Source organism: Salvelinus alpinus, chromosome 18 (genome assembly GCF_045679555.1).
Source record: "Salvelinus alpinus chromosome 18, SLU_Salpinus.1, whole genome shotgun sequence".
Lineage (NCBI taxonomy): Eukaryota > Metazoa > Chordata > Actinopteri > Salmoniformes > Salmonidae > Salvelinus > Salvelinus alpinus.
This window is the reverse complement of record NC_092103.1, coordinates 19,753,358-19,766,610: the sequence shown is the minus strand read 5'-3', so window position 1 is coordinate 19,766,610 and position 13,253 is coordinate 19,753,358. Positions and strand designations below refer to the sequence as shown.

Below are 13,253 nucleotides of genomic sequence, written 5' to 3'. Positions count from 1 at the left end.
TGAACCACACCGCATTTTGGAGTGTATTCCCCAAGTTTTCAAGTTTATTCGTATATTTGTCATGCGACTTACAGTACATGTGGTAATGATAAATAGTGTAATAGCCTACAGGCTCATGTTTTACCGGCACGGTGTACCCCCACTATTTATTTTGCCGGTACTCCGTACCCGACTATTCCTGCTTATTTTCACACCTGCTTATGGGGGCTATTTGTAAGAAATATACATGTATTTGCGGTGTACCCCCACTATTTATTTTGCCGGTACTCCGTACCCGACTATTCCTGCTTACTTTCACACCTGCTTATGGGGGCTATTTGTAAGAAATATACATGTATTTGAAATATGGGGACATCTGCTTTGATTGTGTACATAAAGATAAGCCAACAGAAGGATGAGTATATGCCCCAGTGATGGCCTTGAGATCTCTTTCCTCCTCAGTATTCCTAATGTAAAATCAGCCACCAAAAGGCACAGTTTACTTTTTTTTGTATTGTTACTGATTCCCATTATCTGCTTATCTCTTTAATATTAAAGGGATACATCAGGTTTTTGGCAATGAGGCCCTTTATCTACTTCCCCAGAGTCAGATGAACTTGTGGACACCATTTTTATGTCCCTGTGTCCAGTATGAATGAAGTTAGAGACTCAGGTTTTTCACTTAAAATGTATGCTAACCAAAACCTATTAATTTCAAAGTTTAATAAACCATACAACTTTATGCACAAGGACTACTTCTAACAATTTACACTGAACATTTTACAAAAACACATTTACTGGAAGAACTGTGCAGATGCAAAGTTTGGTTACAGAATATCTGTAAAATCTCCCTCAGATTTATGTGTCCACATTTTCCATGAAGTCTATTAAATATCTGCTCCGAATTAAGATTCAACGATGTCTGCAGAAAGAATGGGGTGTCAGCTATGAAATGACACATTGACTTACTGAACTACAGTAAGTGAAATGGATTTACACCCAGTAATAGAATTGCATTAATGGCATTTCATCACAGGTCCCTGATCTGTACTACACAGAAATGCATAATTATGGATATGAATGTCATTCTCTTCATGATGCTGTATCCTAAATAGGTACACAAAGGTATGTAATAGTCTCCTTTGCATATTCGGGTATTATTCTACACACTGGCTATTATTTTAATGAGCTCTGCCCCCAAACAAGACCGGGCCAAATCTGAACCAATCATAGACATCAAAGTACAGCACAGAACAGTAGAGTAGAGTTCAGTACAGTACAGTCGAGTTTAGTACAGTACAGCAGAGCACAGTAGAGTACAGTCGAGTCCAGTACAGTACAATACATTATAGTGTACTCAACTCTAGTGTGCTCTACTTTGTACTGTACTGAACTCTACTCTGCTGAACTACTGTGTACTCTACCTTTCTTTACTGCACTCTACTGTGCTGTACTGTGCTGTCCAAACTTGTGAACCCAACTGTGATTTGTGACTACTATGATTTCGCATTGTAGCCAATTCAATTGCAGAAGTTAATCATTAATAATTAATTAACAAAATTGATACCAGTAAAAACACTATAACTAATTGATAGGTCTACCTTAACTTGTTACTTCTGTGAACATTCATTATCTCAGGGAGAGAAATGTGAAAATATCTGAAAGATACGTGGGTTTTTGGTAACTGAATTTGAAGGCACAAGGCAATGTTTCTTAAACTTACAGAAGGCAGACAAATGTCTCCAAAACTAAATATAAGTGTTGATATTAGTTGGCCGGGGTCTTTACTTCAACATTATGTTTTGATGTATTTCTAATACCTTTTAAGACTTTTTCTAGTTGATGTTTTCTAAGTTCCCTTTTCCATCTGTTAGACCAGAAATCAGAGCCTTTGCTTATTCCAAATGTTTGGGATTTTTAGGATGTAATGGTTGGAAAATGTAGATCTGCCTTAATTTCTCAAGAATATGAACTCTTAGCTTTCATTTGACACCGAATTGTACATGCTCCTATGAACTTCACATGTTGGTGCTCATTGGTCCTTTTACACATTATTGAGCTGGAGGATCTGCTGAATTAGTGTGGAAGGATTAGATTGTAATTTGTGGAAATCTGTGAAATCTATGCACATCAATGTGTTTCTATATTAAGCCCTGTTTTCAAAGACTCATTAAAGTAATTTGTTTAACTACTTCAGAGCATTTCTTAGAATCCTGAGCAGTTCAAACACGGGGGATATGAATGTTGTTACTCTTGCTTACCCATGTGCCAAATAGGAAATAACCATAATCAGTTTGGGTCATTTTGTGATAAATCCTTAAATCCTTTTTCCACTTGATCTGACACAGCAAACTAGGTCAAATAGAGAAATCTGTGACCTGATAAATGGATTTCCAACATGATTCCATTACCAAACAACTGAATATGAGTAGCATAAACTGTTGTGTGAGATGACGTAACCTAGAGGGAGATGGAGAAACTCCTGAGGCCAGAGGAGCCTTTGTTTTGAGAGGAGAGGGGAGGGGAGGGGCAGAGTGAGAAAGGGCACCTGGAAACTAACCTAGACTATTACAGGTGGAGAGGCGAGGAGGGAGGGTAGAAACCCCCTCTCTCCAGTGGCCACTGATCTTAAGTTGCTGGCATGGTAACCAACACATTAAATTCACACACACACACACACACACACACACACACACACACACACACACACACACACACACACACACACACACACACACACACACACACACACACACACACACACACACACGCACACGCACACACACACACAGGCTTCTGACCTGTCTCAGGTAGTGGACTTGTGTGTTGGGTAGTCAGCTCAGACCCATCAAACCTTCCACTCAGTGTCCAGCAGTAGAGAGTGGTACGGTGGAATGTGTGACATTCCAGAGGAGCTTCCAGCCCCACACCACCCACAACAAGGGGGTGGTTAAAGGAAACCAGTCAGTTAGAGGAAATCAGTTAGTTTCGTGAGCTTATACAGTACTAGTAAACAATAAAACAGCCAATCGCCTGTGACATTGTGTCACAACAGATAACAGTACACCCTAAATGGAAACTCTAGCTGGTGGGTAGATAATGACAATAAAAATGTAATCTGTATCTCAAAGCAGGATACCAATGTTCCTGCCTCTTACACAATGCATGAGTGGTAGGTGGCTCATCCATCCCCACCCAGGAAGAGTCTGATCTTTAGCTACCTGTCTGCACTGATCTGTAACAATTGAACAAGTTAAAGCCAGTCAAATGATTGGCATCAGCTTATTGCTTACACTTGTCAAGAAAGGAAATCAACTACAAACCCCTGTCTCCAGTGCAGCCAAGTAGACTAGCCAGGCAAATATAACTTTAGGGAACTAAGTCCTGTTGGCTGTCTGTTAGAGGAAGAGATTAAGGGAAGAGGAGAAAAGAAAGGAGCGTGGTAGGTGAGGAAGGGGTGGGCTTCCACCGAGGGCTTCTGATAGAGTAGAGGTTTATGAGGGAGTTGGGGTAGGCAGGTCAGAAAAGGTCCAATCATATGTCTAAGCCAAAGGGGGAGGTAGTGGATGGTGGCTGTTAATGCTGCCAGGACTGAGCAATTAAACAATATTGTATGAAGCTTTTTTAACCATTGTAAGTAATCCCATCAACGTCTGAGGCAAAGCAATGCTTGGGCCTTTTGCCTCAAAAGTCTGACACATCTAGCTAATCATCAACAACCTTCCCTCCACACTCCTTCAGGGCTATGATTAGGGCTGTAACGATCATAGAATAATCATAGGTTATTGGTTTGACAAATGACCGTGGTCACCGTTAAAATAGTTTGAATAGCATTTGTTTTTTTAAATACGTACATTTTCTTATCGCCTCCGCTCCTGACATAGGTGCCCATCCCCTGCAAAGACGTTGCATGCATCAACCAATGGTTGCGTGCCACATCGTCGACTGTGCCGTTGGACACCAGATTGCTATAACATAGGATGCGGTTAGCTTATAGGTAAAATACCTATCCAGGTGTTGTAAGATTTGGCAAGCGTCAGCAACACCTGGGCAGAGGAATAGGCCCTGAATGTGCTGCTGCTGCAGGGAGGGGGCATCGCTACAACACCTTGCTTGTTTCAGCCAGCCGCAACAAAGTTTCATCAGGTTGTAAAGACTCAACCGCACGAATGCCCGGCTGTGTTTGTTTTTTACAGTTATTGGAGGTTATTGTATTTTCATGATGGTCTTCATCCATAATCTTTGGTTACATGATTATACAGTAATTGTGCCAGACCTAGCTATGATTATATCATGATTTAGTTCAACTCCTCAGTCTAGACAGACCAGGGAGAAACTGAGACCCTGGTCCTGTGGGGAAGTCTTTCTTTGTGACTCACAACCATTTACAGCCAGGAATGCAGGGGCAGGGAGTGTTTGCTGAAGTGGGTGTGAGACGGGAGTCATCAAGGTTAATGCTGGTTAGTGGTTACCCAGCCAACTACTCCTCACCAGGGAATGAACCATAAAAGTTCAAACTGATTACATGACCTCACCATCCCAACAACATGTGTTTGAAAGCCTTGTGTTTTGTGGGTCTTACAGGGCAAACTGAAACAAGCAAGTCAGTCATTACATTTTAATCACTTAGCAGACACTCTCTTCCAGAGTGACTTAGTAGTAGTGAGTCCATACATTTTCATACTGGTCCCCTTTAGGAATCAAACCCACAACCCTGGCATTGCAAGCACCATGCGCTACCAACTGAGTCACACGGGACCACATGACATGGAAAGGTAAAGAGTGTTTTTAGTGAGGGCAGTGGTTTCTGGTACGGTTCATGAGCGTTGGGTTACTGTAAATGTTTGTCTGTTTCTGTTTGCACAAGCTCAACCGAGATCCATTATCAGCCAGCTACAAACAAACAGGCTGAATAGGTCCAAGCCTGATTTCCCCACCTTGCTGTTTGCAGTATGCTTAGGCTTGTACAGTTAACCCAAACAGGCATTATTATTCACTCCAGGAGAATAACATTCCAGATGCTAGTAACTACTATAGGCCTGCATTGTTTTGTTTCTGGTTTATCTATGTAGGCCTAGTTCCAAGAGGTGATTAGATAGACTGATAGAGCCATTTTTACCTGAAATGTTAGGTTTCATTTCCTTCAAGCCTCACCTTTGGACACATTCTTTTCCTTACTATGTATCTGTGTTTTAAGTATTACTCTCGCTAAAGCCCTACTACTAACAGCACATTGAAAGTGCAGAAATCAGGCCTTGTCAGATGGATCAGCTGCAAGAGCCAATGATATATTCTGACAACAACCTGTTTTCTGTTGAAAGCAGCAGTATCAATACAGTGGTGTTACCTTACTGTATCAGATGTCTATATTCAGACTGGGGCCCACTATGCTGCTCACCCAGAGGAAGCTCCAGTCAACACAGAACAGCACAATTAATAGAATAGACACCCTGACTCTCACAGCCACCACGTCAGATCTGTAAAGGGAAGGTCACACTCTTATTATTGACTCCGCGGGTTTCCCTGCCACTGAATGAATGCTAAGTTTAATACACCAAAAAATGTAAAGCCTTGGTGTACCGGTGCTAGCCTGTATGTGTACTTGTGCTGAATTAATGGCAAAGAATCAGACCTAATGTTTTTTGGAGATATGGCTAGAAATGCACAACTAAATAATAACAAATTGTTATAACAGGTGCATTATTTGTGTGTGTTTATTTGTGTTTGTCTTCCTCTGCTAGCTAATCAATGGAAATACAGACCAATGGTCTACTCTTCATCAATAATACAGTTGGCAACTTAATCTCCCTCATCATCCATTGTCCAGCTCTACATACGAACTATAGCAGACACACGGGGGGCTGCAGACGCCACCAAACTTACTATTCTATTTATTGCAGTACAATACTGGGTAACTGTATACACCTCACTCAGATCACAATGTAAATACATGGCGGCTATGGAGCAAATCCATATAGCTCATATGATGAAGTAATGCATGTAATAATGGTACACATATAGCATACACTGTAGTGCCTGATACACACAGATACACATATTTACCCACAGAAAAGACGCACCCATGTGACTTTAATCAGATCGATCTCCTAAAATATCCTCACAGCAGTCCTGTTGCCTATAGTGACGATGGCATAATGAAATACAAGAACCAGTGTCTGATGTTCCTCAACACGATTCAGGGCTTGCTAGGGCTGGCTAGCGAAATAGACTTGGCTACACATCAGCAGAATAATTTTTTAAAAGCTCTTGAGGACTGTCTCCTAGGGCCTCACAGACTTCATGCAGACTGACTAAATGAGAGGAGACTAGGCTGATTGTGTAGAAAATAGGCAGCTCACGGACAATGGTGCGGCAAGAAGAAAGAGAATAATTTCACCCAATTTTCCCTCCTCTCGCTCTGAGGAGTGGAGCTTCTATAGGCAACATCCATAGTGGAAAAAAACTCAGAGGGAGAGATAAGACTGAGTGCTGACATTTGTCACAATGGACAGTAGGGTTATTATCATTGCTTTAGAGTAGGGCAGCAGCAACCATATCAAGAGAAGATGGGATACATGTGTCATACATTTTAACACTGGCATTCCTAATGTGAATCTCAATGTTAAGGATAGGACACAGGAAAAACATCATGTATTTCTCTCACTAATCTAAATGGATTTGGTTGGATTAAAAAAAAGGTTATTATGGTGTTATGAGATGGATAGTGAGGGGATTGGAATAGGACTCTTCTGAATGTACAGCCTCTGATAGGAACACAGAGTATTCCTGGACCCTATTCATCAGGTCGCAATGTTTCACCAATCACTGTATAGAAAAACATGACTGGCATTACTACTGGAAGCAAATCAAGACAATTTCTCAGGTCACAGACAGGGCATTTAAAACAGTCTGTCATTGATCAAATTTAGAGCCAAGGCATTTAACGGATGATGATGCCATAAATCAAATAGGGCAGCCATTGCATTTAAAAGGATGATTTCATTGATCACATAGCTAAACATTTACATTAAAGTATGATGTCTTGGCTGAGAAAGAGCCTGAAATGGAGCCAGAATATCTTAACCTAAAGAGTCTGCATTCAGCAAGGAAGTACCATATATCACACTGAGGCGATACCATGGTCTGGTCACGTGTTTCACAGTAGAAGTCTAATGTGAGTGCTTTGTGTGTATTCATAGACTATCTACTTAAAACTGCCGAAGCAATGAGGTATCTTGGAATGAATTGCAAAAATTACTGAAGCTGGATCCAGTCTTATATCTCCCTCTCTAACTTTAAGCATCAGCTGTCAGAGCAGCTTACCGATCACTGTACCTATACACAGCTAATCTGTAAATAGCACTCCCAACTACCTCATCCCCTTATTGTTATTTATCTTCTTGCTCTTTTGCACCCCAGTATCACTACTTGCACATCATCATCTGCACAGCTATCACTCCAGTGTTAATGCTAAATTGTAATTATTTTGCCTCTATGGCCTGTTTATTGCCTTACCGCCCTACTCTTCTACATTTGCACACACTGTACATCGATTTTTCTATAGTGTTATTGTCACGGCCATCGTAAGGAGGAGACCAAGGCGCAGCGTGGTAAGCGTACATTCTTCTTTATTAAAGAACGAAACACTGAACAAAACGAACAAAATAACAAAACGAAGCGTGAAGCAAATATGGATAGTGCAGACAGGCAACTAAACACAGAACAAGAACCCACAAAACCAAAAGGGAAAATGGCAACCTAAATATGATCCCCAATCAGAGACAACGATAAACAGCTGCCTCTGATTGGGAACCAATTCAGGCCACCATAGACCTACATATACCTAGACTACCAAAACCCCTAGACATACAAAAAACCCTAGACAATACAAAACCAGCATACCCACCCTAGTCACACCCTGACCTAACCAAAATAAATTAATAAAACAGAGATAACTAAGGTCAGGGCGTGACAGTTATTGACTGTACGTTTGTTTATGTGTAACTCTATGTTGTAGTTTTTGTCGAACTGCTTTGCTTTATCTTGGCCAGGTCGCAGTTGTAAATGAGAACTTGTTCTCCACTTTCCTACCTGGTTAAATAAAAGTGAAATTAGGTCATTAGGCCAACAACGCTGGGTGACATGAGAGGGTTAGGGTGCTAGGCTGATGACAACACCTCCCTACTAACACTACCCCCTAAGTGTCTGTGTCCTCAGAGTTCGCCCTTATTAGTCCCATCAGTCATCATAGGGATGTGTGCTCGCCGGGCCGGAGCATGGTGAGTGCCTCTGATGTCAAGTGCACACTCAGGTCTAATATGACCTCACATAACATATCACAGTAAATATTGTACAACTCTTGTAATACCATCTGTCACAGGTCTGCAAACATAGGACGGTCCTTAATCCAGTAATACATACATAGACATGTCAAGGTGTGTCAGACTCAAACAGTCAAGGACACTAAGAAATGTTGGATTGAATTCACCATGTCACACAACATGATTCAGACAGGAAAACATTCGTATTCAAACTTACTAATAAGTTACCTGAATAACACATGTAGAATAATGTGATTTCAAATTTGGATCAGATCCATGTACAAGTGCTCACCAAGAAAGCAAACATAGATTGAAGAAGAACTTGGGAAGTCATATGATGGATGCTTGCAGAATACTTTGCATTAGTCAGACTACATTAATGGGGATTCTGGGAAGGGTTTGCATTTCAAGTAACCATGGTGTTCTTCGGCTTGCAAGCCATTCCCCTTTTTCCTCCAAACATAACGATGGTCATTATGGCCAAACAGTTCTATTTTTGTTTCATCAGAACAGAGGACATTTCTCCAAAAAGTACGATCTTTGTCCCCATGTGCAGTTGCAAACCGTATGGCTTTTTTTATGGCAGTTTTGGAGCAGTGGCTTCTTCCTTGCTGAGCGGCCGTTTAGGTTATGTCGATATAGGACTCGTTTTACTGTGGATATAGATACTTTTGTACCTGTTTCCTCCAGCATCTTCACAAGGTCCTTTGCTGTTGTTCTGGGATTGATTTGCACTTTTTGCACCAAAGTACGTTCATCTCTAGGAGACAGAACGCGTCTCCTTCCTGAGCGGTATGACGGCTGCGTGGTCCCATGGTGTTTATACTTGCGTACTATTGTTTGTACAGTTGAACATGATACCTTCAGGCGTGTGGAAATTGCTCCCAAGGATGAACCAGACTTGTGGAGGTCTACAATTTGGAGGTCTTGGCTGGTTTCTTTTGATTTTCCCATGATGTCAAGCAAAGAGGCACTGAGTTTGAAGGTAGGCCTTGAAATACATTCACAGGTACACCTCCAATTGACTCAAATTATGTCAATTAGCCTATCAGAAGCTTCTAAAGCCATGACATAATTTTCTGGAATTTTCCAAGCTGTTTAAAGGCACAGTCAATTTAGTGTATGTAAACTTCTGACCCACTGGAATTGTGATACAGTGAATTATAAGTGAAATAATCTGTCTGTAAACAATTGTTGGAAAAATTACTTGTGTCATACACAAAGTAGATGTCCTAACTGACTTTCCAAAACTATAGTTTGTTAAAAAGAAATCTGTGGAGCGGCTGAAAAACGAGTTTTAATGACTCCAACCTAAGTCTATGTAAACTTCCGACTTCAACTGTACATAGACCTTATGTGAAAGGTGTCTCTGGCTATAGACTGATTGCATTCCCCTATTATCTGACATGAATCCAGTCTAAGATCACTTCTACACACACAATATAAACAATAGATTCTTTGTGTAACGCCATGGAAACCTTACAAGCTGCCCTCCACCTTGCCTAACCTACCTTCTCTAGAACTGTTCATCCACTGTTGGTCCAAATCTACCATATCAAAAACAGCATATCTATGCAAGTCCTAAAATATTCGGTATTTTTTAGTAACAATTGACCAGATTAAAATGAGAAAATCACTACACAACCACACCTGTTGACTTTCTATGATCGTGGTTTTGCTTCACGGCATACCGTTATAACTAGCAACAGATGTGAAACTGTGAACACTAAGCTACAGGTCATACTAAACTAGAACTAAACAGGATGCGGTAACGTTACAGTATGTAGCCTACTGTCTGATTTGATCTCTTAGCAAAACTGCCGTAAACATCTGAAATCAGCAGCTGTCTCAGTCAAGAACAGGCATGTCCACTTAACCCAGCACCAATGCGCAATATGTATCAAACATAAATATAGGCTACTTCAATCCTATTTTGAATGACAAAATACAAATAGAACGAACAATAGAACACTTTAAGGACGTTATCTTCTGTTTAGGCCATGTAAAGAGAGGAAAAGTTCCTCTCCTCCCGTTCAGTTCGTCCACCGAAATCGAACCCTGATGCGCTTCATTGAGCCAGTGATACATACAAAAAAAGATGTAATCTTACCTTTATATTGCAGTGAGGTACCGGTTGTAATTTTCACAGACCCACTTATGGATTCGCCAGGGCTGTAGACCACTTTGTTGTTGGTGAAAGTAATATCGAATTCCTTAAGCTTACCCATGACTCCGCAACCCTCTGCGTCTCACAACAAAAAGCGCTTAGTGGTGCGCGAGGTAACCGTCTACCGCCGAATGGAAGCTGAGCAGACAGAGCTCTCTAGTCCCAGCTGCAGCACGCACTACACCTAGTTTCCAGTGGCAGTGACGTCATTACGACAATATTTGATCCATTATTTAAAAATTATATGCGGATACATTGAATCTATTCAAGGTTGGTACTCTTCCATAACGCACCACATAATGTAAATATTTGGTTATTTAGGTCTTTGTGTTTAGGCCATCTTGACGTGTTCACAGTACACATCCCAGTGTAGATATTATGGTAACACTGTATCTACAGTAGTAGCCAGTTTTAGCTACCAAACATTGGCCTTCTTTGCATTATTCTATATTGCTACAACTCTTTCTCAGACATCCAGTCATTGATTGAGTTGAGCTCCCAGACCACATCCACTCAGTAGTAGCCTAAGCCCTAAGGATACATCAAACACTGGATGGTGGGATACCCCTCTCTCCATCCATTCATCCATCCATCCCCACCCCCACATCACTAGACACGAGACACAGCAGGGAAATCCCCATCTCCAGAGTGTAGCTACATGCTGCTGACATCATCAATTTGTCCTACTCAGCCCAGATTCAATTATGCTTCTGAGCAGAAGAATGTGATGTTTATAGCTCTCAGCTCTTAGAGAAAATAATAAAAGTGTCCTGGAGAGATTGAGCTCCCAAGCTGAAATGGGACTGGTACTTTGTTCCCAAATGAAGAGCTGGTTGTGCCATATTAATCTAAGGTACGTCATCTACCCTTTACTGCTTTAATAGTGCATGTATTGGAATAGGTGATATATTAAAGTGCAAGTTGGTGAAACATACATTTATTGCATTCACACACACACATGCATGCACACGTTCATGCACACACATGCACACACAAGCTTGCTTGTGCGTGCATGCGTATGTGTAAAAGAGAGAGAGGCGATAGAGATAGAGCGAGAGAGACGATGACTGAGTTGTATCCCAGTCATTACTTGCAGAAAAAGCAGCGTACATCAGATGTAATGAGACATATGCTTCCATGACAACAGACAGACACGGTCGTTGCCAAGTTACTACCAGTATCCATGGAAATGGCTCTGATCTTGTCTGAATAAGTGTTCAATTTTGAAGCAGTGTGTTGTACTGTATACTGTTTATCCTCCAGGTTGCTGATTCAAACGCCTGTAGAAGTAGCTGAAATAATCCTCTTCTTTGACAGTCAATCCCCATCTATTACTCAATTTATGAGTAATTTACAAAATGTGTGCCATTTTCAGCGACATAGGATAAATCAATCCATGTAAACGTGATGCCAGCAGCAGTCCATAGTCACATGATACGGCAACTGAAGGTGTACTGTAGATAGATGGATGTACTAACACCAGCATATAGAGGCATTCAGCTATCAGGACTTGAAATCAGTAGCCCACATCACATTACACTGAACGTCCTCATCCATACACCTACTAGGTCCAAATCAGGTAAACCCATTTATAATGTAACCACTGGTCCAAATGTTGGTAACACATTTGCTGAATGGGAGGAGGGCATCCAACACGACCAGGTCGTTGTCAGGGAGACCCAAAAGAGAAGTGCAGCAATTAATCGGTATGTACACAGACAAAGGCTTAGCTACATGTAGACGTATTAAAACTTAAACACTGAAAAAGGTTCTTTACAGTATTTGGATTGTGCCTAAATGTTCGACTAACTATCAACAAATTGCTTACCTACTATCCAGAACCCTAACCTTAAACCCAACCTCAGCTCTATACCTAAACCTAATCCCAGCATCTATAGCATATCAGCCATCACAACCTATCTGATGACCTGTTTGATTTCTGAGATCTGATTATTGACCCCTGTTTAGCAGTATAGCAGTAGCTCACACAAAATGAATTAATCGCATTTGGCTTGATGCTGACCTTAATTGTGCTATATAGTTTGGACCAGAAAAATCAAGCAGAAGTGTTTTTATTGCTTACTAATATGGTTCTTCGTGTATGTTATGTTTCACTACAGATCACGTCAATCAGAAATGTTGAACTACGGACAAGTGACAGTGATTCGGACGAAGCTGAATAATGAGGGCAGGGTGTAAAGATAAGATAATTACTATATTATCCCCATGGGGTAATTTGGGTTCCGGCTCTGTGCATACATAACACATAATCGGAGATACCGTAGACAAAGGACATATACAGACAATAAATACATGTAGAAAAAGTGTAATTCATGCGCAAACAATGGTTCAACTGTACACTATACACAACAGAACACTCTATCAACCACAATGTTAGCTGTAGGCCTCTATCAACCACAATGTTAGCTGTAGGCCTCTATCAACCACAATGTTAGCTGTAGGCCTCTATCAACCACAATGTTAGCTGTAGGCCTCTATCAACCACAATGTTAGCTTAGCTGTCGGCCTCTATCAACCACAATGTTAGCTGTAGGCCTCTATCAACCACAATGTTAGCTGTAGGCCTCTATCAACCACAATGTTAGCTGTAGGCCTCTATCAACCACAATGTTAGCTGTAGGCCTCTATCAACCACAATGTTAGCTTAGCTGTCGGCCTCTATCAACCACAATGTTAGCTGTAGGCCTCTATCAACCACAATGTTAGCTGTAGGCCTCTATCAACCACACTGTTAGCTGTAGGCCTCTATCAACCACAATGTTAGC

The 13,253-nt window shown here is 41.1% G+C and overlaps 1 protein-coding gene across 1 annotated transcript in view; it reads right to left on the bottom strand.

The window, feature by feature from the left end:
* Window positions 1–10,614, bottom strand: part of LOC139543963 (arrestin domain-containing protein 1-like) — a 41,192-nt gene extending 30,578 nt beyond the window's left edge. Inside the window, exon 1 of the mRNA XM_071350567.1 lies at window positions 10,411–10,614. Within this exon, the coding sequence (XP_071206668.1) occupies window positions 10,411–10,528 (118 nt within the window). The 5' untranslated portion in view covers window positions 10,529–10,614. The remainder of the gene's footprint in view (window positions 1–10,410) is intronic.
* Window positions 10,615–13,253: the final 2,639 nt, after the last annotated feature.